The sequence below is a fragment of the Rhinolophus ferrumequinum genome, chromosome 9 (genome assembly GCF_004115265.2).
Source record: "Rhinolophus ferrumequinum isolate MPI-CBG mRhiFer1 chromosome 9, mRhiFer1_v1.p, whole genome shotgun sequence".
Taxonomy (NCBI): Eukaryota; Metazoa; Chordata; class Mammalia; order Chiroptera; family Rhinolophidae; genus Rhinolophus; species Rhinolophus ferrumequinum.
In genome coordinates this window covers 71,249,861-71,270,308 of record NC_046292.1, presented here as the reverse complement: position 1 = coordinate 71,270,308, position 20,448 = coordinate 71,249,861, and the positions used below count along the sequence as shown (strand labels likewise).

Sequence of the window (20,448 nt, the reverse complement as noted above, 5' to 3'; positions counted from 1 at the left end):
CTTTCAGGAAAGATTTACCCATTAGGAGATGGAGAGAGCAAGAGATGGCCCAGCCTCAGGTAACGGGGCAGACAGGGGTGATGCAGGGAAAGCAGATACCAGCTTGATGGTGGAGTAAAGGATGAAACTCCTGTGAGTGAACTCAAAAGCCCAAAAAAATCAAATGGAAGGGAGTCGTAGAGGGGCATCCAGGCACAAAGAGAACCATTTCCCAAAGACACTGAGGCACCTGGCTCTCCTTTCAGACTGAGAACAAAAAACGACTTCCAGACCTTCATTGCCTAGTAGGGCAAGGACACTGATGTTCTTCCCAACCAGAGCCTCCTGAGGCTTGGGATGGAAGGGGTAGGTACCAGTTATGCACAGCGAAGATGCGATGACGATCAGCATAAAACCTAACAAAGAAAGACTCAGAGAGGAGCCAGCAAGAACTCCTAAGGTTCAATGGGACTTGTGCTAGCTTGTGGGAGAAAGAAATCAAGGGCTGCTGTGGTAAGATGGCTATTCTGATATGCCACTGCCAAGACTGTGAATAGGTATATTCTCTCTGGAGACCAATTTGGCAATATGTAGAAAGAGCTATAAAAATACGCCCAGCCTTTGGCCAAAAACTTCCACTTCTAGGCATCTAATTTAAGGAAATAAATGGAAAAGCAAAGTCAAAACAAAATAAAACAAACAGAAGTAGAAAGTGGCATATATAGAATAGTTTCAATTTTGTGAAAAATTTAAATATATTTACATAGAAAACGAGATTGAAAGGAGTACCTAGGCATTGATAATCACTATCTTTGTTAGTAATATTACAAGTTATTTTAAAATGTTCACCAGCTTTCTAAAATGAGCCTGTATTATTACGAACAGAAAACATAGACATATTGTGTAACACCCAAAGGGAATTAGGGGACGCGGTGAAATTCATTACATTGAGGTGTTTTGCCTCCTTATGTGATCCTTTGTGATTGTGCCTCAAAATTACACATGTGCACACAGTTCGCAAGGCTTTTAACATCCTTAGAATATAGTTGTCTCTGATTATACATAGACCAGACACACAAGAGCCCCAATTTTTTACTTCTAAATTACTGAAATATTTAGTTCTGTTGTAAGGTAGCTATAGTTGACCAGTATGCATAACACAGTACAGACAAATGAGACCCAGAGTTACTGAAGCAAACAAATGTTTATTACTTCATCATTCAATTGGATCAGTGTTTTCATGACCTAAGTGCCTTGATTTGTAAGGCCTGCCAGTGCTTCTGCGGCAAGTGAATTGGGAAAGGGGACGCAGCAGAGCTGGGGGTAAGAAGGACTAGTTAAGCTATAATAATGAGCCATCCAAGAGTCAACGTCTAATAGGAGACTAGGTACTCAGATCACTGGGATGGTGTCCAAGAATGCTAATCTGATGGCAGTTAGCAGTGGCAGATGGTGGTCTCATGGCTTGGTTTTTTAATGTTTCAAGACTAGAGACACATTTAGCTAAGTTAACGGGGGGATGGGAGGAGTCAGAAGATGGTGTTATAGGGATGTAGTATGTAAGGAAGTTAGGGAACATTCTTAACAGCTACACAGCTGTACCTCACAGGGACCAGAACATCATTTAAGACCTAGGAGCTGCTGGAGAATGCAAGGCAGCTTGGGTTATTCTGTGGGCCCCTTGGTACCCATCAGCCTGACTCTAATGCTCTGCTATTGTTACAATGATACAGCTATTCTTCGTTTTTACTGTTCCTGCCACTTACGACCATCTTCTTGTATTCACCTTTTTGTCTTATGATTTCTGCCCACTAATGGCATCTGCCACCTCAAAGAGTCTGCTTTCTGTGTATGTTTTTTATTTCTGTGTATCTTTCCAACATCTCTCCCTACTACCAATAGCAGGGCTCTCCAAAGGCCTCCTATTTAAACTCTCCAACCTAGAAGGTCTTATCGGTGTTGTTGCTTATCTTTTTCTTCATGGGGTACAGCTCACTTGCCAGATTATTTCACAGAACACTGATCGACCTACAGATGGGGCACCATTGAATGAGACAACCAAATTTGGTAGACTCAGCTAAGGACGGGATGTAGGAGCTGTGGCCAGCTTTCCTCAGAAGGGGCAATGGGCATTTAAGGAATTGAGAGTGTAAGAGATTCTTCCTCAATGCAGAGTCCACCCAATGCGAGGCAGACCCCAGCCAGAAGTTAGAGTAAGGCAGAGATCTGTCCTTAGAGAAATAAAAGCTGGCAAGAATCATAGTCAGAATTATAGTCTCAGGAGGGAAATGGAGTCAGATGCCAGTTAGATAGATAGAGAACACTTGGGAAAAGACTAACACGTAATGCACATTAAAATGTCCATGGCTCACGCCAGCCATGTCCGATTTCAGTCTTGGGGCATTGTGATAAATGGTGGTATATTGGTAGATGGACTTTTTATCACAATAAGTCTTGGTCAGGATAAGCTCAGAGCTGAGCCATATTGAACCAACATGCTGGGAACCCCTGGTGCTCTGTAGAAATTCCATAAATGCTTTTGCATTACTCGTAAATAGGGAGGAAATTATTCCTCTCTGAAGACTTTATTCTTTAGCTAACAGAGGGTCAGGAAATATTGCCTGAACTCGTGACTGGGGAACTCTGAATTTAAACATTCAACACAAATTCTTCCATTTCATCCTGAAATACTGTCAAATCAAAATTTACAGCACTTAATTTTTTTCCTTCAATGTGTATATTAGTTTCCTGTGGCTGCTGCAACAAATTCACAAACTTGGATGGTTTTAAAAAACCCAAAAATGTATTCTCTTACAGTTCTGGAGGCTAAAAGTCCCAAATCCAGTCATTGACGGGACCATGCTCCTTCTGAAGGCTCTAGAGAAGAATCCTTCCTTGGCTTCTGATGGTTGCCAGCAATCCTTGGTGTTCCTGGCTTACAGCTGCACTGCCCTGATTTCTACGTATCTTTTTTTGGCCATCTTCCATCCGTGTAGATCTCTGCGTCTCTTTCTCTTCTTATAAGGATTTCAGTCAACAAATTAGCGTCCACCCTAGTCCAGTATGACTTCATTTTAACTAATTACATCTGCAAAGACCCTATTTCCAAATAAGGTCACATTCTGAAGTTCCAGGCAGACATGAATTTTGGGGAGACATTAGTCAACCCAGTACAACATGTTAAACAATTCCCAATCTTTGGTCAAATTAATAATGGAAAGAAAACCCTATACTTTTCTTAGGTTCCATTGGATGAGGTCTGTTTGTCACTTGCATCTCTAAAATTGATACAGGATACAAAGATGACTGGAAGTATAAAACCTTAAATCTTTGACCAGTTGCTGAGCACCACCATAGATACTCAAGGGATATGGGTAAAAGGGACACCTGGTAAACGAACACTGCTTCTGACTAACAAGGACTCTGGCTCTAAAAGCCCAGAGGGTGCCCTTTTTAAAGATTTGGGCTGAACGACAGGGCCTCTGGTCTAATGCCCTGTACAAAGGCAAGAAAATGCCTTCTTATAGACCCAGAATCAAGACTATAATTTTCCATAGTGACAAGAAGTAAAAAAAAATAATTAACGCAAATGAAAAATGTCTAAAGGAAAAGAGAAAGCTGATCTCTCTACCTTGGGAAGCAGCAGACAGAGGATAAAAGCTTGGGCTTTGGAGTCAAGTTTGACATGAGTTCAAATCCTGGTTTCACCACTTACTTATTGGGTGACTGTGTTCAAACTAATTAATCTACTTAAGTCTCAGTTTCCTCATTAGGACAGTAGAGATAGTAATATCTTCCTCACAGAGCTGTTGTAAAGAGTAAATGAGCTAATCCGCATAATGCATTTAGTACTTGAGACTTGCTGCCTTTACTCATTACCAATGCCTGGAAAAACTGACCTAAGCTGCTCATATCAGGCCTTTCACCTCCTGGACCCCACACTGATTTCTACCGGAACTTCCTAGAGCAAGAAGGCCCTCCCCTGTGGGAGGCACTCTAAGACCTTTGTCACCAGCTGCAGGAGAGACAAGTTCTCCAAAAAAGCAAACCAAAAAGCACTTTCATCTAAGCTAGAAGTTTTAACCTGGAGGTCGCAAACTGGCAGCTCCCAGACCAGATTCTGCTCCTTATGAAATTTACTTGACATGGATAAAATTTTTAAAAATTTGGAATTTCTTGGCCACACTTAAAAATCCAATGATGTTCTTTAAAACACAAATGTCTGGTTTTAGAAATCAAAAGACCAGGCAATTCTATGCCTAAATTTTCCTATGACTAGAGTGCCCTAATTGTAATGTAAAAACTGGCACACTTTTGAGAGTGAGAGAAGGCTCTGTTAATAATTATGCCTGAACAGGCATTAACTGAAACTGCCTGAGGCAAATCAGGATATGTGGTTGGTTACCCTACCTCAGTGGTCTGTAGCTACCTAGGAATGAATTCCTCCTTTCGGGGGTCTGGCTCTCTGTTTGTCCCTACTTCTAGAGCTTTGAGTTTTCAACCTCAATTCTACTACCTTTGTATGTCACACCTAATAATTGGCCCTTCGTCACCAGAAGCCAACATCTCTGACCTTCTCTAAGAAGGAAAGAGTCATCAATCAGTACATATGCTGGACTTCATGTGGGTGCTATCAGGAATTCTGATAGAATTTCCAATAGCCTAGCAACACTTAAGTGATGTCATTAACACTTTGTCGTCACCCGGTATCTTATTAAGTAGTAGTCTTTCTCTGCATCTATAGGGCATATGTCATTGGGCTATGTCATATGTGTCATAATCTTTAGAGACATTGCAAGATTCTTGAAGTGTCTTCTGAATCATAAAATGATCAGTTTGAGAAGAATATAAACAAATTCTTTGAAAATTCTTAATTTTCAGGGAGTCCCCATCCAATGAATGGGTCATATTCCAAAAGTTTGCTTGTAACTCTAGCCTAAAGAATCAAAAAGAGTATTCCTATAGAAACAATGTTGTTGCCACGCTACCCCAAACACGTATACACACCCCAAATAAAATGTATTATATCCATTACAAAATAAATACACTATAGACTATCTAAAGATTAGTACTGGGCACTAATCTACCCCTGAGTATTAGTAGTTGGAACTCTGTATTTATGTCATGGAAAGTATCTTTTAAGTATTCTTTTTATTTTTTAAGTACTCACGCTTTAGAAATTGGTGAGAGAAGTAACTTACTGAGGGGGGCTTGGGGGGACATTCTACTCTTCTGCCCATTTGTAGGTGCAAAAGTTTATTCACATAGTATTTGTAGGATAGGGACAATCTGTATAACAAATTTCAAAGCTCTTTATTACCTAGAATATTTGATGAATACAGAAAATGTCATTCTTTGATCAAAGTGGATTGTTTGAAACTTAGTGTGGAGTAGGACTATTTAGAGCTGGGGGTGCATTGGAAAGAGTCCTGCTTGAAGAGACAGGTGACCTTGCTTTAAGTTCAGTCTTATTAAGTTGTTGTTAACTTGTTGTGCAACTTTGGGTAAATGGCTTATCCTCATTGAAATACAGCTTTCTTATCAGAAATCTGAATAGGAATGATAACTATAATTCACACTCATATTTCACAGACTTGTTTTAAAGATACATTGAAGTTATATGTGTGATAGAGCTTAGCACACTGTGAAATGCTATGGAACCAAAAATAATAGAAAAGTGAATTAATGTTTGTTGACTCTTATTATGATCCAAGAACTGTGATGGAATTACTATTATTAACTAGCCACCAATATTAATTGCAGTGGCAGCAATAATATCCTTAACATTGCCAATCTAGCTCTTCCTCTGTTGGATACAAATGAAGAGACCAGGGTATCCCTTCTACTCTGAGCAGAAACCAACTAGCTTCCTCCCACTGGAAACGCTCACAGAGCACCAGGCTTGTAAACACCCTGCCTTCTGATTTTAATGACAATATTACAATGGATGTGATGCTGTATCCTGGTCTACACCCCAGAGTAGGAGTGATGTTGACTCATTGGGACTTGTGAATATTATGCAGAAGAAATGCCCCACTTAAAGAGTTGGATAATGGCAACTTTTGGCCAGACCTGTTGGACTTAATTAATATTCTGATAGGGTTGGGGGAGTAAATGGTCTTGGGTCCTTCTAGAACCCATTAATGGTATTATTATTTGATTCCTAGTACTTAAATGGTGTTGTGTGTTAATTTGCTGCCCTAACAAAATACCGTACACCGGGTGGCCTAACAGAAATTGATTTTTTCAAAATAATTCAGTATTCTGGAAGTTAAAAGTTTGAAATCAAGGTGTTGGCATGGTGGTTTCTTCTGAGGATTCTCTTGGATGGTAGATGGCGTCCTTCTCCCTGTGCCTTTACATGGTCAGTGTGTGTCCATGTCCTAATCATCTCTTCTTGTAAGGACACCAGTCATATTGGATTAAAGCCCACACTAATGGTCTCCTTTTAACTTAAGTGCTTCTTTAAAGACCCCATCTCCAAATATAGTCACATTCTGAGTTACCGGGGGGTTAGGACTTCAAAATATTGATTTTGAGGAGACACAATTCTGCTCATAACACCTGATAAGTCAGTTTTCTGTTTTGTTCTCAAGGAAATTTCCCTGTGATCTCTATCTCCTTTATCTTTTCCTCTTTCCTCTAGTCTTTCCCTGCCCCCACTACCAAAACCAAGTAGCCACTTCAGTTTTCATAGCATTTCAAACACTGATTCATGAATGTAACATTGCTATTTGTATTGGGAGATCCATTTCACTGACTTGAAGTTCAAGAAAAGCTTGTGTAGATTCAAATACCACTTCTCTGTGAAACCTCTTCAAAGAGTCCTTCTAGAATCCGCTGTTCATTGACCCATATTCTAAACTTGTTCATATTCAATATTCATATTCATATTCAAATATTGACCCATATTCAATATTTGTTCATATTCTAAACTTCTACTTTTTTTAGTCTCTAAGTAACTTCATAGTCTATAATAAGACCTGTCTACTGGTCTACTCATTTCCTTAGATCCTGGTGTCTTGGTAAGCTTGTTTTATCGTTTTGTAATTTTTCCAGAATGGAACTCTTTTTTTCCCCCTCTTGGTTCTTAGTCATTACCCAAAAGGAAGTCATTAGAAGCTGGCTTGATCATATTTATTTCAACTAAGAGTATTGTCTTCATCTATTCACAGGAGAAATCTAAAGCATATTTCATTTTGCAGCCCAGTTCAGGCTAACTTCTAAGCAAAGCAACTTAATGCCTTGATGATGTCTTGTTTGCCAGTCCATCTTCTCCACCCTGCATATACTAAGCTGATGGTTTCAGTGATGTTGCCTAACAGGTATTTCATCAGATTTTTGGCTAGTAGGATATATAGTTATGCTTGTGACCTCATATACTCTAGTACCATGTAGCTCCCAGACAAAATTTAATTACACTGATGAATATCCTAAACTAAATATGTCATCAAGCATAATAAGGATGTCAAATACATTCATGGCAAAGGATGTCAGTCTATCAATGATAATCAATAATTTTCAAGGACTTTGAAGCAAAAGTTTATAGACATTTTGAGGCACCAATATTATAGAATTATTAACTCATAGTACTGTTTTTCCTGTGTTTTATTATTTCTAATTTAAGCCTCACATTGTCAGCTATTGAGTTAATTTCAGAATAAAATCATTTAAATCCAGGTATCTAAATGATTGGATAATAACTGTTCTTCTGATTCTGTGGCACGTAATCTTCTATTGAATGAGGAGACTTCGCTGAACAGGTTTGTAAAGCTAAATATTTTTCAGCTTTTACAAGCAGTCACTTCCCAATCCTCTGGCAAGTATGCCACAGGCAGCCACCCCTATATAAATATGCAGTTAGAAAGATAAACACTCATTAAAATCCCTAGTGGAAGCATTGTTTCTCAGGGTTCAGCAATATTTGTTCAGTGGGTAGATAAAGACAGAGATTAGCAATGTTTCCATTGGGCTCCATTCCTTCCGAAAGCCAGCCAGCCTCTCTGAGAGAAAGCCAGGACTCTGGGCAGGTGTTCCAGAATGCCTCAGGAAAACTTTCTACTTCAAGGGCCAAACCAAGCTCCTCATTGGTTCCATGTTAAGCCACCCATTTGTTTTAGGGCCATTATTTTTCAGTAACTTAGTAAGTCAGACCTCCAAATTAGTAAGGGTAAATTTGTAGTACAAATTTCATATTTAAAGATATTAGTATAGCTTAAATATTTACAGATTAAATATTTACAGATCAGGTGTGCTGATCTAATTTCATAGACTTACAATACATTTGAAAACCTTAATCTATCAGTCTAGAAAGACCCCTGGTCTTGGTTTCAGTCTAATTAGGCCAATGACTAACTGTGATCTCTGGGAAAGCTGGGCTGGGCTTTCCTTATAAAATAAAGGAGGATAGAGTTGATGAGCTCTAACATCCCTCTGACTCTGAAAATTATATTTTCTTGGTAAAAAAGTGAACTCATCTTTCCATCTCATAAGGGTTTTGTGAGGACCAAATGTACACCACAGCATAGTTTTATCCATCAAATAAAATACACAAGTGAGGGGTGGCTGTGTTTGCTGTCTTATCTGGTCAGTATTTGGTAGAATAGATGAAAAAAGAAACAATAGCAGAAAATGTTTACCCCTCCACTTTAGAAAAGCAAGGAGATAATTTAAGATTCTGGTGTTATTTATAGTTCTTTCAGGTAAAGATTGGGTGAAATGGTTAAACTTGGCATGCATTATGTTAATTTACAAGCAGTTAATGTACAATCTTTGTCAAACAAAACAATATGTTGGCCGGCCTGGTGGCTCAGGCGGTTAGAGCTCCATGCTCCTAACTCCGAAGGCTGCTGGTTTGATTCCCACATGGGCCAGTGGGCTCTCAACCACAAGGTTGCCAGTTCAATTCCTTGAGTCCTGCAAGGGATGTTGGGCTGCACCCCCTGCAACTAGCAACGGCAACTGGACCTGGAGCTGAGCTGCTCCCTCCACAACTAAGACTGAAAGGACAGCAACTTGAAGCTGAACGGCACCCTGCACAACTAAGATTGAAAGGACAACAACTTGACTTGGAAAAAAAAGTCCTGGAAGTACACACTGTTCCCCAATAAAGTCCTGTTCCCCTTCCCCAATAAAAATCTAAAAAAAAAAAAAAAAAACCCTAAAAAAAACCAATATGGTACTTTTATTAAAAAACTTTAAAAATATTGACAAACTAATCTATTCAAAAGATAAATCTAGTATTTAGGCATATGTACTGTGATTATCCTTAAACCTTTTCACTTATTGATGAATTCCAAGTACTTTTCCAGGGGCTGGGGATACAATGGTGAACAAAACAGGTAGAGTCCCTTCTATCACAGAGCTACCATTCTGACACTAGCGTGGGGAAATAAAAAACACACAAATAAACACATAACTATACCAAGCCAATAGAAGGGTAAATGCTATGTGACATTTAAAGCAGGGTAAGGAAGATAGGGAGAAGCAAAGAGAGGGAATGCTGTTTTCTACGAAGTGGCCCGGGAACATGTCAATGACATGGAACATTTGAGGAGAGACTGGAGAGAAGCAAGGAGCAAGTCACATAGGCAGGTGTATGGGGGGAGGCCATTCCAGGCAGAGGGAACAGCAAAAGCAAAATCCCTGAGGCAAGTGAGACCCTGGGATATTTGGGCAACAGCACGAAGGCCAGAGGGGCAGAGGAAGAATAAGAGGAGTGATTCTCCACGATCTTTTTCTAAGAGAAGTAGTCAAACTTATTTTTCATCTTAGCATCGATTTTCATTAAGTCCAACAGAAACTCTTTATTGAACTTTAGTCCTGTGCCTCAGTTTTTCATTTGTAAAACAGGGATGATAATAGTACTTCGTAGGGTTGTTGTGAGGACTACGTGACTCATTAAATATAAAGAATAATTAAGACAATGTCTAGTACAGAGTAAACCACGGAGGGCTGTTTTTATTACTATCATCATCGTCGTCATTATCCTCTCCTTATTCACAACAATATCAATGATTCAATTTTTAGGCCAATGGTATACTTGTGCACCAACCATTAATTATGGGGAGAGTTTCCTTACACGTGTTGGTTAGACATTAAGTAGGATCATGGTACATAATGACTCAGGCAAAGAGGTTCATGTTATCAAATGTCTTAGAGAGAGCTTAAAATAATATAAAAAACAGGTTTGAAACTTAATATGATAATCTAGATGTAAAATTAGTATGAGATCATATCCATACACTCACTTGAGTTTTTTCTTTTTTCTTTTTTCAGTCTTACTCAGTTTCCTCGCCTCATGACAACACAGAATTCTTGGATGTTTGCAATGTTTTCCACATTCATTTCCAGTATTTGGTCTGAACTGATTCGTTGTTTCTCAGTTTCAACCGTCATGGAATCAAGATTAATAACCTGCTTGGTGAGTTTTGTCCACTTTGGAATCTGGTGCCTTTGTAGTCAGCATGGCCCGTCGTGCTCTCCGTGATTCCTTCTGAATGCTCCAGTAGCGAGCGTCAAGACAGCTGCAGTGACAGGAAACCTGCCTCCCTTTCGACCACCCCTACCTGCTTCCATTATTTCATCTCCTCTCCCAGGCATTTATTCATGGATGAGGAGAGTCTGAAAGTGGATTTAAAGTTCACTAGTATAATCCCAGTGCTTAGAATAATGCGTGGCATATGGGAGGTACTCAATAAATATTTGTGCAATGAATAAAATAGGACAGGTCTGGTGGACGATGTTGCACTCTCCTAAACAGACTGTCACTGAAGTGTGGCTGAGAGGAAAAGCATATGCCCACTGTACTCTGCTGTGGGGTTGGGTTCCCATCTCCACCGCCCACATGGAGCATCCACCTTCACTATCATTCCCTGCACTTCAGGGCACGGGGTACCTGGGACGGGCTTTGCTTCAGGCTCGTGGTTTTATAGCCATTGCATTTGGTTTCACTAGTTATAACAAGTTGAACCGAGCTTATGGTAACAAAGAAATAAACCAAAAAACCAAAACCAAAACAAAACAAAACTATCTTGGAAGGATTTTCATTCCTGAGCTCGTTGGTCATTCCCTCAACATTCCTCCAGGAAATACTTAGTCCCTTCTATACCAGACACACACCTAGATAATGTAATACTGTAGACCTTCACAGTCTAATTAATATAACTAAAGACTACCAAACAAAATACTGCATGAGAACACAAGTGCCACAAGAATGGGACTCTACATACCATATAATGTCAAATGAGATGATTGGTTTTCAGTGAGGAGAACAGGAAGGCTTTAGCAGAGGTGGTATTCTCTCTATCATGGAAACAATGAAGAACATTTCAAGAGGCAGAGTGGTTACATGTTATTAATCAATACTATAATTACAAAATAGTAATACTATACCGTCTGTCATATCTGTTTAATTATTAATCCAGCATCCTTTATGCCTCTGAATTTTTCCTTTGTTTGTCTGCGATTCTTTGTCCTCCAAAGCAATGATCCTGAGCAACTTTAACCAAGAAACATTTACATGTAAAAAACAAGTTGGTGTATAAGGGTATGTTCTAGGACTGTCATAAGATTTGATGGAGGTATTGCCTTTTATTTCTTCTTTTCTTTACCAAGCACATGAGCCACCTGTCCCAGATAACAGATTTTTGATGTTCATTCTTTCTCAGTAATTGCATTTATTTTATAAAAATGAATTGCCATTTGTCTCTGTTTTCAATTATCATATTCCTTCTGACTAAGTGGAGAATATGGCAGATGTTTAATATATTTTTAAAAAGAGTTAAGGGAAGGACGAGATTGAGGAACTTTTCCAAATTCCCTTCTCATAATTTTACACATTTATTCAGCTAATATTCATGGAGTGCCTGCTATGTCTCAGCATAGATGACAGGAAGGGTATTCTTGGTAGAACGGTTGTGTTAACTAATGTATACTCTCATTATTCAAGAGAAATGCTATACTTTTTTGTGTGTAGGTTGTGTGGTCCAACCACTAGGTAAATGCTTTAATTTTCGTTGTTCATTTCCGCTGCAGTGCTGATGAGTCCCTTTACTCAAGGAACATCTAATGGTAAGAAGCAAGTAGCACAGTTAGGGAGACACACATTCAACTAGTATTTATTGAGCAACTACTATGAGCCAGGTACTTAATAGTTGATGTTTTGAGAAATTTAGTTTTCTGAAAACGACAGTGTAAGACAGAAAAGAGTGGGTGCAGTTTTAAACTTAAGCACAGAATATATTTTTGTTCCCAAAGGGTGTGGGAAGAAAGCAGAAAAAACAAGTTGAAGACCAGATTCCTTACTGGAAGGAATTCAAAGTGTCCATCTGAGAAATCTCACAAACAAGGACAGAGGACCTGCTCCTTGCTAGAGGGTGCAAAAGGTGACTTATTCCTAAGGTTCGCTCCGCATGTCCTGCCCCAAGCGGCATAGAGTGGCTAATACGTCCTGCATTGTTAGGGGCAGTCTGCGGGCTCGGGTACAGCTGACAGCTAGCGACTTGGGCGCCAGAGCTAGCTGCCGCCCCACCTGCTGCCGGACGCTGAGCCCCGCCTCCTAGGCGCGCGGGCCAATGGGCTGGGCGCCAGGGGGCGGGGCGAGGCCGGGCGGGAGGAGCGAGGACAGGGGGTGGGGCGGCGGCAGCCGGCGCGATCGTGGCTGTAGCTCCAGGGGTGGCGGCGGCGGCTTGGCCCGGCGTCCGCGGGCCGTGGGGGATGGGGTCAGCGAGCTCCAGCCCTCGGCGGCGGCGGCGGCGTCCGTGAGTGTAAGGCGGGCGTCCGCGTGCAGGACGCGGGATGGAGCGCCGCGGTGAGTGTGGGGCGGCGGCGCTCGCTTCGGCCGCGGCAGCTGCGGCTCGGAGCTGGGGTCACCCGCGGCGGCCGCCCACGATTTGCGGTTCAGGGTCCCCGCGGCCGAAGCGGCGGTCCAGAGCGGAGGCGGCTGCGGGGTGCGTTGGGGCCCGGGCCGGGGTCCTCGGGGCCTCGGGTCCTTTGAGGAGGGTCGGACCCGAGCGGTGGGCGCGCGGGGCGCGGCAGGAGCGGAGGAGCCGGGAGGGCGCGAGCGGTCGCTGAACGGACACTGCGGACCCCGGATGGGTATCCTGAGTTAGGCGACGCCGCCCGGTCCGCCGGGAAGAGACTTGCCGGGCCGGCTTTCATCCCATTCCACGTCCCCCCGAGCTTCCTGCAGTCTCTCTCCCTTTTCTGGCCACACGCCCTCATCCGCCTCCATGCGGAATGCAGGGGCTCCTTTTCCCTTTTCCCCATTCGTTTCCTTCAGCGGGTCTTCACGTTCGCGTTCCTCACTTGGGATCTTTTTGAAAGTTTGGTGGCGTTTTCTGAAATTTCAGCCTGACAAATGCGAAGGCTGAGATAAAATAACAGACATCTGGTGTCGCATCTCTACCTTTTCTTATCACACTTCATTCACCTCACCTCGGCCCAGGCTGTTTTATCATTTGCTGTGGGGGGGTGGGGTAGGGGGACCAACTGAAGGTAGAAAAACACTCCCCTTCCCTTTCTATCCGAGTGCCCCCCTCTGGTGCATCGTTGTCACTCTATCCACACCCCTCCCCTTCCACTGTCCCCACCCCTTCTCTCTCTTCCGCCTGTAGCTGTCCCTTCCCCAAACCCCCCTCCCACCTCACCCCCCTCCGTCCCCGCCTCTCTGCACCTTTTCCCAGCCTTGGCCCAAGTGAGAGTCCTGTGCTTTGCAAAACAGGAATTGACAGGCGAGGAGTTGCAGCTCCTACGAGGAGGAGAGTGTATCCCTGTGAGTTAGTTTCTCTGGGTGTCCAGGACCTTCTGATCGCAACCTCGTGCTCAGGACGGCTTTCCTTTGCCCGGAGGAATAACCAGGGACTCTCCTCGTCGTTTAGCCTCTCTGACTTGTCCAGGGTCTGTCTCCCTTTTTCACCACTATCCCTCTTTAGAGACAGAGCTGAAGTTTCTTTACTGCCACCACCACCCCCACGTTGTTGTTGTTGTTGTTTTTTTATCTTTGATATACTCTGTCTTCTAACGGTGGATCTTTTGGGAGTGTTAGAGGGTGTTTCTTGAAAGTTCCAAGACCGCGGTGAAGCTGAAATAGCTAACACGTTTTTAGTTCCACATTTCTTTTCACTTCTTTTTTTGGGAATTAGCTTCACCTCCTGTTCAGTTTTGGGGGAGGGGTATCCTCTTCACAAAAAAGAATTTTAAATGAGATATGAAAGCGAATATTTTAGATTGAGTAAAGAAATCGCAATAAATTATGAGATCCCTTTCTTCAGAAGATTTTTTAAGGCAGTTTGCCAGAAATGTGTACTCAAATGCTTTCTGACTGTAGGAATTGTGCAAATGAGGAGTCTTGACCTTAAGTTTCATTAGCTTTTAAGGTACAAATAGCGTTAGTCTCCTGATTCTGAGAAGAGTTTAAGAGTGAACTTGAAAGAAAGTAAGATAGGCCTGGATAGAAAATGTTTCAGTTCCCAAATTGGCAGGAAATAGAACTTTGGCTGAGATGAAGAAAGTGCTGTTCAGAGAATATATGGTGAATGGTCATTCTAGCTCTGCCCATCTCCCTAAAATAGAACATCCACCTAAATTATCAGCACCTTCACTGCTCACCTGTAAAGGCCCCTGACCTAGGAATGTGGACTTCTACAACTACTGCTGTTGGTCCCAGGAGTTAGTAGTATGTTGAACAAAACTCATGCCCAGAAGCCACCCTGGAAGGATTTGTATTCCCTGTGCTGTTGGTGATTCGTTTCAGCTTTCACTAAGACAATTTTGTGTGATCCCACTTTGTGTTAGGGTCCTGTGGAGCCTTCAGTCTATTGGGTAGAAGGGATAATATTGAATAAATAGGGCCCAAGACATAATATTTTGGATTACTCAAGAAATGTATGTTGGATGTCCTATGGGAAAGTAGAGGGATGATTTATTTTCAGTGGAGGAAATGAAAATGCTTCTTGGAAGAGGTGAAATTTTGTATGAGATTGAAGTTAAGAGAATGATTTTATTAGGTTGGTGCAAAAGTAATTGCGATTCAAAAGGTTAAAAATAATTTCAAAAAACGCAATTACTTATATAATAATAAGCACAGAAGGCCCTTCTGGCCAGAATTGATGGTTATCTCTAATGTATACCAGGATGTCACTGATCAGCTTCCACCATTCTGCTTTGAAGTCTATTTTGTTTACTTGTTTTTAATTTCCTACCTCACCTCCAGCATGATGATGAGTCACAACACATAAAGACACATTCACGTGTAAAGAAACAAAGAGGTTTAAAAGGAAGGTTAAGAACACATTTTTGGTACAATGAGAATTTTCCCCCGTCTTCTTTGTCTTAATTATTACTCTAAGAAGCACAAGAGCCATTTGATGATATTGCCTCCCTAGATAAGAATTTTTCTTTTTCTTAAAAAAATGTTATTTGTCACTAAGAAAGTTTTCAAATACCATATTCTTTCTTTCTAAGGAAGAGGATGGAAAATATTTTGAAAAGTATCAAGGGAGGAAGTTGAGTTTAAGGGAATATTCAAAAGGAACCTCCTATAATTTTACTTATAACTTATCGAATATTCATTGAGCATCAGTCATAACAGATTTTTATATACTTTGAGTGAGTTTTCACAGATGTATACACTCATGTTATCACCACCATAATCAAGATATAGAACGTTTCCATCACTCCAGAAAGTTCCCTCATGCTTATTTGGAACTGCCCCACCCCTACACCACAACCTCTGTCCCCTGGCAACTATTGATGGTTTTTATTACTAAGGATTTGGTTCCATCTTTTCTAGAATTTCATGTAAATGGAATCATACAATATATATTCTTTTGTGCTTGGCTTCTTTCATTCAGTATAATGCTTTTGAGAGTCATCCATGGTTTTTGCTATATCATGGATATTTATTGTTGAGTAGTATTCCACTATAAGGCTGTATCACAATTTATCAATTTATCTGTTGATGGACATTTGGGTTGTTTCCAGTTTTTGACTATCATGAAAAAAATTGCTATGTACATTTGTGTACAAGGTTTTAGATGAATGTATGCTCATTTATTTTGGGTATATAAACGAGTAGAATTGCCGGGTGGTTTTGTAAATGTATGTTTAACTGTATAAGAAACTGCCAGACTATTTTCCAAAGTGGTTATATACTTTGTGTAGCAGCAATGTGTGAGAATTTTAGTTGCTCTGCATCCTGCCTAAAATTTGGTATTTAGCTAAAATTAAGAATTATAGTAGATATTTAGTGGTATCTCATTGTGGTTTAAATTTGCATTTCCCTGATATTAATGATCTTGAATACTATTTCATGTGCTTATCACCCATTTGTGTATCTTCTTTTGCTAAGTGTCTGTTCATATCTTTTATTTATTAACTTACTGGGTTGTGTGTTTTCTTAGCATCCAGTTGTAAGAATTCTTAATATAATTTGTATATAAGTCCTTTGTCACATATTTTCTCCCAATTTGTAGATTCTATTTGATTTCTTAACAGTTGTCTTTCTAAGAGCAGAAGTTTTAAATTTTGGTTAAATCCAGTTTACCAATTTTTTCTCCTATGGTTCTTGCTTTTTGTGTCAATTTATAAATGTATAAATTTATAAATTGTGAACAATTTATAGAGAAATTGTTCCCTAGTTTTTCTCCCATGTTTTCTTTTATAGGAAGTATCCTCAAATTTTTTCTTAATAGACCAAATTGTAAATATTTTAAGCTTACAGCCTGTAGCAACTCAATTACTCAACTCTGCTCTTATATCTCAAAAGCAGTTATTGACAATACATAAATAATTGGGCATGGCTCTTTTTCCCCAAAGCTTTCATTTATAAAAACAGGCAGCCGCCCCTCCTGACTCCTGAATTTAAAAGACTTAGGTTTTAAGTTATATGTTTAGGTCTGTGATACATGTTTGAGTTAATTTTAGGGGTATGCTGTGAAGGGCCGAGGACCATTTTTTTTCCATATGGATATCAAGTTATTTCAGCCCCATTTGACTACCTTTCTTCCTATTTAGTTGTTTTGGCACCCCTTGAAAATCAATTCATTGTATATATGTGGGTCTATTTCTGGACTCTATTCTATTCTGTTAATTTAAATTTCTCTTAATACTAATATCACCCTATCTTATTGTAGCTCTATACTAAGTGTTGAAATCAGGCAGTGTTAAGTCCTCCAACTTTGTTCACTTTCAAAATTGTTTTGGCTGTTCCATATCTTTTACATATTCATGTACATTTTAGACTCAGCCTGTCAATTTCTATAAAAACTTCAGGAGGGATTTATTTGGGATTGTTTGAAACTATAGATCAATTTGAGAGAAATTAAAGTCTTAACAATATTGAGTCTTCCAATCTATGAAGATGGTATACTTGTTGATTTATTCAGTTCTTTAACTTGTACTAGTGTTTTGTAATTTTAAATTTAGGATCTTGGACATGTTTTGTTCAATTTATTCCTAAAAATATTTTGTTTTTTTTTATGTTATTGTAAATGATATTAGTTACTAAAATTTTATTGTCCAGTTGTTTGTTGCTAGTATATAGAAATAAAATTGATTATAGTATATTGACCTTGTATTCTATGCCTTTGCTATATTTATTTATATATTATTCAGATGTTAGTACAACCCCATCCCCAGTTGTAAAAAGCTTATTTATAGGTTCCTTAGGATTTTTTAGGTACACAAACATATCAACTTGGAATAAAGTGTTTCACTTCTTCCTTTTCAATCTGAATGTGTTTTAATTCTTTTTCTTGTTCTATTATACTGGCTAAGACCTTCAGTAACAATATTGATCCTGGTCTCATTGGGAAAACATTTTCTTTCATCATGAACTATAATGTTAGTTGTAGATTTTTTTGTAGATGCCTTTTATCAGGTTGAAGAAATTCTTTTTTATACCTGCTTTAATCATGAGTGGATGCAGAATTTTGTCAGATGCTTTTCTGCTTCTATTGAGATGATCATGTGATTTTTTCGTATTAAATATTAAAGCTCGCATTCCTGGGAAAAACTCTTCTTGGTCATATGTATTATCCTTTTTACATATTGTTGAACTTGACTTGCTAATGTTGTGTTAAGAAATTTGTTATATTTTCTGGTGATGTCTTTCTCTGGTTTTGATATCAGGGTCATGTTGACCACATACTATGAGTTGGGAAGTGTTCCTGTCTTTTCTATTTTCTGAGAGTTTTTGTAGGATTATTTTACCTGGTTCAATAGATTTCATCAGTAATATAGGTCATCTGTGTCTGCAATTTTCTTTCTGAGACATTTTCAATTTCTTTAATACATATAAGGCTATTCAGATTTTCTATGTGTTAGGTTTTGTCATTAGTGTCTTTCAGGAAATTTTTCCATTTCATCTGAGTTGTTGAATTTATTGTCAGAGTTGTTTGTTATAATGCCTTGTTACTCTTTTAATATCTGTAGGGTCTATACTGAAGTCCCTTCTTTCATTTATGATGTTAGTAATTTGTTTTCTCTCTTTTTGGTCAATCTAGCTAGATATTTATCTATTTAAATGATCTTTTCAAGGAACCAGCTTTTAATTACATTGACTTTTTTCTAATTTTTCTCTGTTGTCTGTTTTATATGTATTGATTTCTATTCTTACCATTATTTCCTTCCTTTTACATACTTTGTGTTTAATTTGTTCTTGGTTTTCTAGCTTCTTAAAGTTGAAGCTTAGCTCATTGGTTTTAGACCCTTTTTTCTTTTTAACAAAGCATCTAAAACTGTATATTTTTCTAACCACTGCTTTTACTGTGTAACTTACACATTTTGAAATGCATTTTCATTTTCATTCAGTTCAAAATATTTTCAAATTTCTCTTGTGGAAACTTGACCCATTGATTATTTAAAAGTATATTTTATAATTTACAAATATTTAGAGATTTCCCAATTATTACTGTTATTTATTCCAAATTCAATTTTGCTTGGGTCAGAGAACATACATTGTTTGATTTCAATCCTTTTCAATTTATTGAGACTTGTTGTATGGTCCCATAGACGGTTTAGCTTAGTGAATATTTTATGTGCACTTGAAAAGAATGTGTATTCTGCTGTTGTTGGGTAGAATTTTCTATAAATGTCTTGTTTTTAATTTTGTCTCATCTGTTTTTGTTTCTTTTTCTTCTTATCCTGCCTTCTTTTGGATTAACTTTTTGAAATTCCATTGATGTCCACTGTTGGCTTACTAACTGTACCCCTGAAGACTTTAATATGAATTTTTACTTATTATAGTATACCTTCAAATAATATGCTACTTCACATATAATGTAAGAACCTTATGTATACTTTCATTTCCCTCCTCCCATACATTTTGCTATTGTCATATATTTTACTTCTGTATATGTTGTAAATGCCACAGCACATTGTTATTACTTTTGTTTTAACTTTAAAAAATTTACAAAATGAGACTTGTTTTGAAGCTTCATTGGGGTGAGTCTAGAATGCCATTTTTATTAGGCCTATGTTAGATGTACTACTAACACACGCCTTTCTGGGATCGTGCCTTGAGTGTTCAGCAGGTGTCTCTACTCCAGCTGATGAAAACTCAGAGGTCTCCCAGGCCTGTGGGAGCCATGGGAAATGTCCTGCTATAGCTCCCTGGAAATTCTTTCCCCCTCCTTGTGGAGTTTCACCCTACACATGTGCAGCTTTATATTCAGTAAGAGAATTAAGAAATTGCTTATGCAAATTTCTGGAGTCTTCCTCTTTTCTTTCTGGTACTCTGTCCTGCAGACCCCAGCCTCCCACCCCTCACTGCCCATCTCTCTGAAGTGTGATCCCTGTCTCTCAACACAAGTACCACGCGCTGCTTGGCTTCCCCCTTCCTGTGCTATAGGCCAGAATGTGCCTCCAGACAGAAAGATGGGGAAATTGCAGGCTTTACCTCATTTGTTGTGATCCCTTCTCAAGGATCACGGTTCTGTGCTATCTGTAGTAGTGTCTGAAGACAGTATAGGAGAAGGGCAAGTTGGGTCTCATTTATTTCTGGCACTTGATATATCTAAAATTTTAAGTCTTTTTTAATCTACAGATTTTCTTCCCATCTTATCCTTGCAATTTATTTGTTAAATAAATCGTGTAGTTTGCTCTATAAAATGGCCAACAGTCTAGATTTTGCTGGGTGCATCCTTGATGTAATTTAACATGTTCCTCTATTACTGCGTATAGATTGGTAATTAGGTCTAGAGCAGGGTTTCTCAGCCTTGACACTATTGATCATTTTGGGCCAGATAATTCTTTGTTAGGGGTGGGGGTGTGAGGGGTGGGGGGTGCTCTCCTGTGCAAGGAGGATATTTAGCAGCATCCCTTGCGTCTACCCACTAGATGTCAGTACAACCTCCTCCCCAGTTTTGACAACCAAAAATATCTCAGGACATTGTAAGATGTTTTTAGACCAGTGTTCTGTTATGAAAAGTAGGCTACCTAAACTACAGAATCAACTGTGGGAATATG

At 39.4% G+C, this 20,448-nt stretch overlaps 1 protein-coding gene across 4 annotated transcripts in view; it reads left to right on the top strand.

Moving 5' to 3' along the window:
- Positions 1-12,641: 12,641 nt before the first annotated feature.
- ARHGAP29 (Rho GTPase activating protein 29) overlaps positions 12,642-20,448 on the top strand; it is a 72,469-nt gene continuing 64,662 nt past the window's right edge. For 3 of the 4 annotated variants that reach the window (XM_033114749.1, XM_033114751.1, XM_033114747.1), the window contains exon 1: positions 12,642-12,790. In XM_033114749.1, the coding sequence (XP_032970640.1) occupies positions 12,778-12,790 (13 nt within the window). In that variant the 5' untranslated portion in view covers positions 12,642-12,777. The remainder of the gene's footprint in view (positions 12,791-20,448) is intronic. The other variant, XM_033114745.1, reaches the window with a different exon arrangement.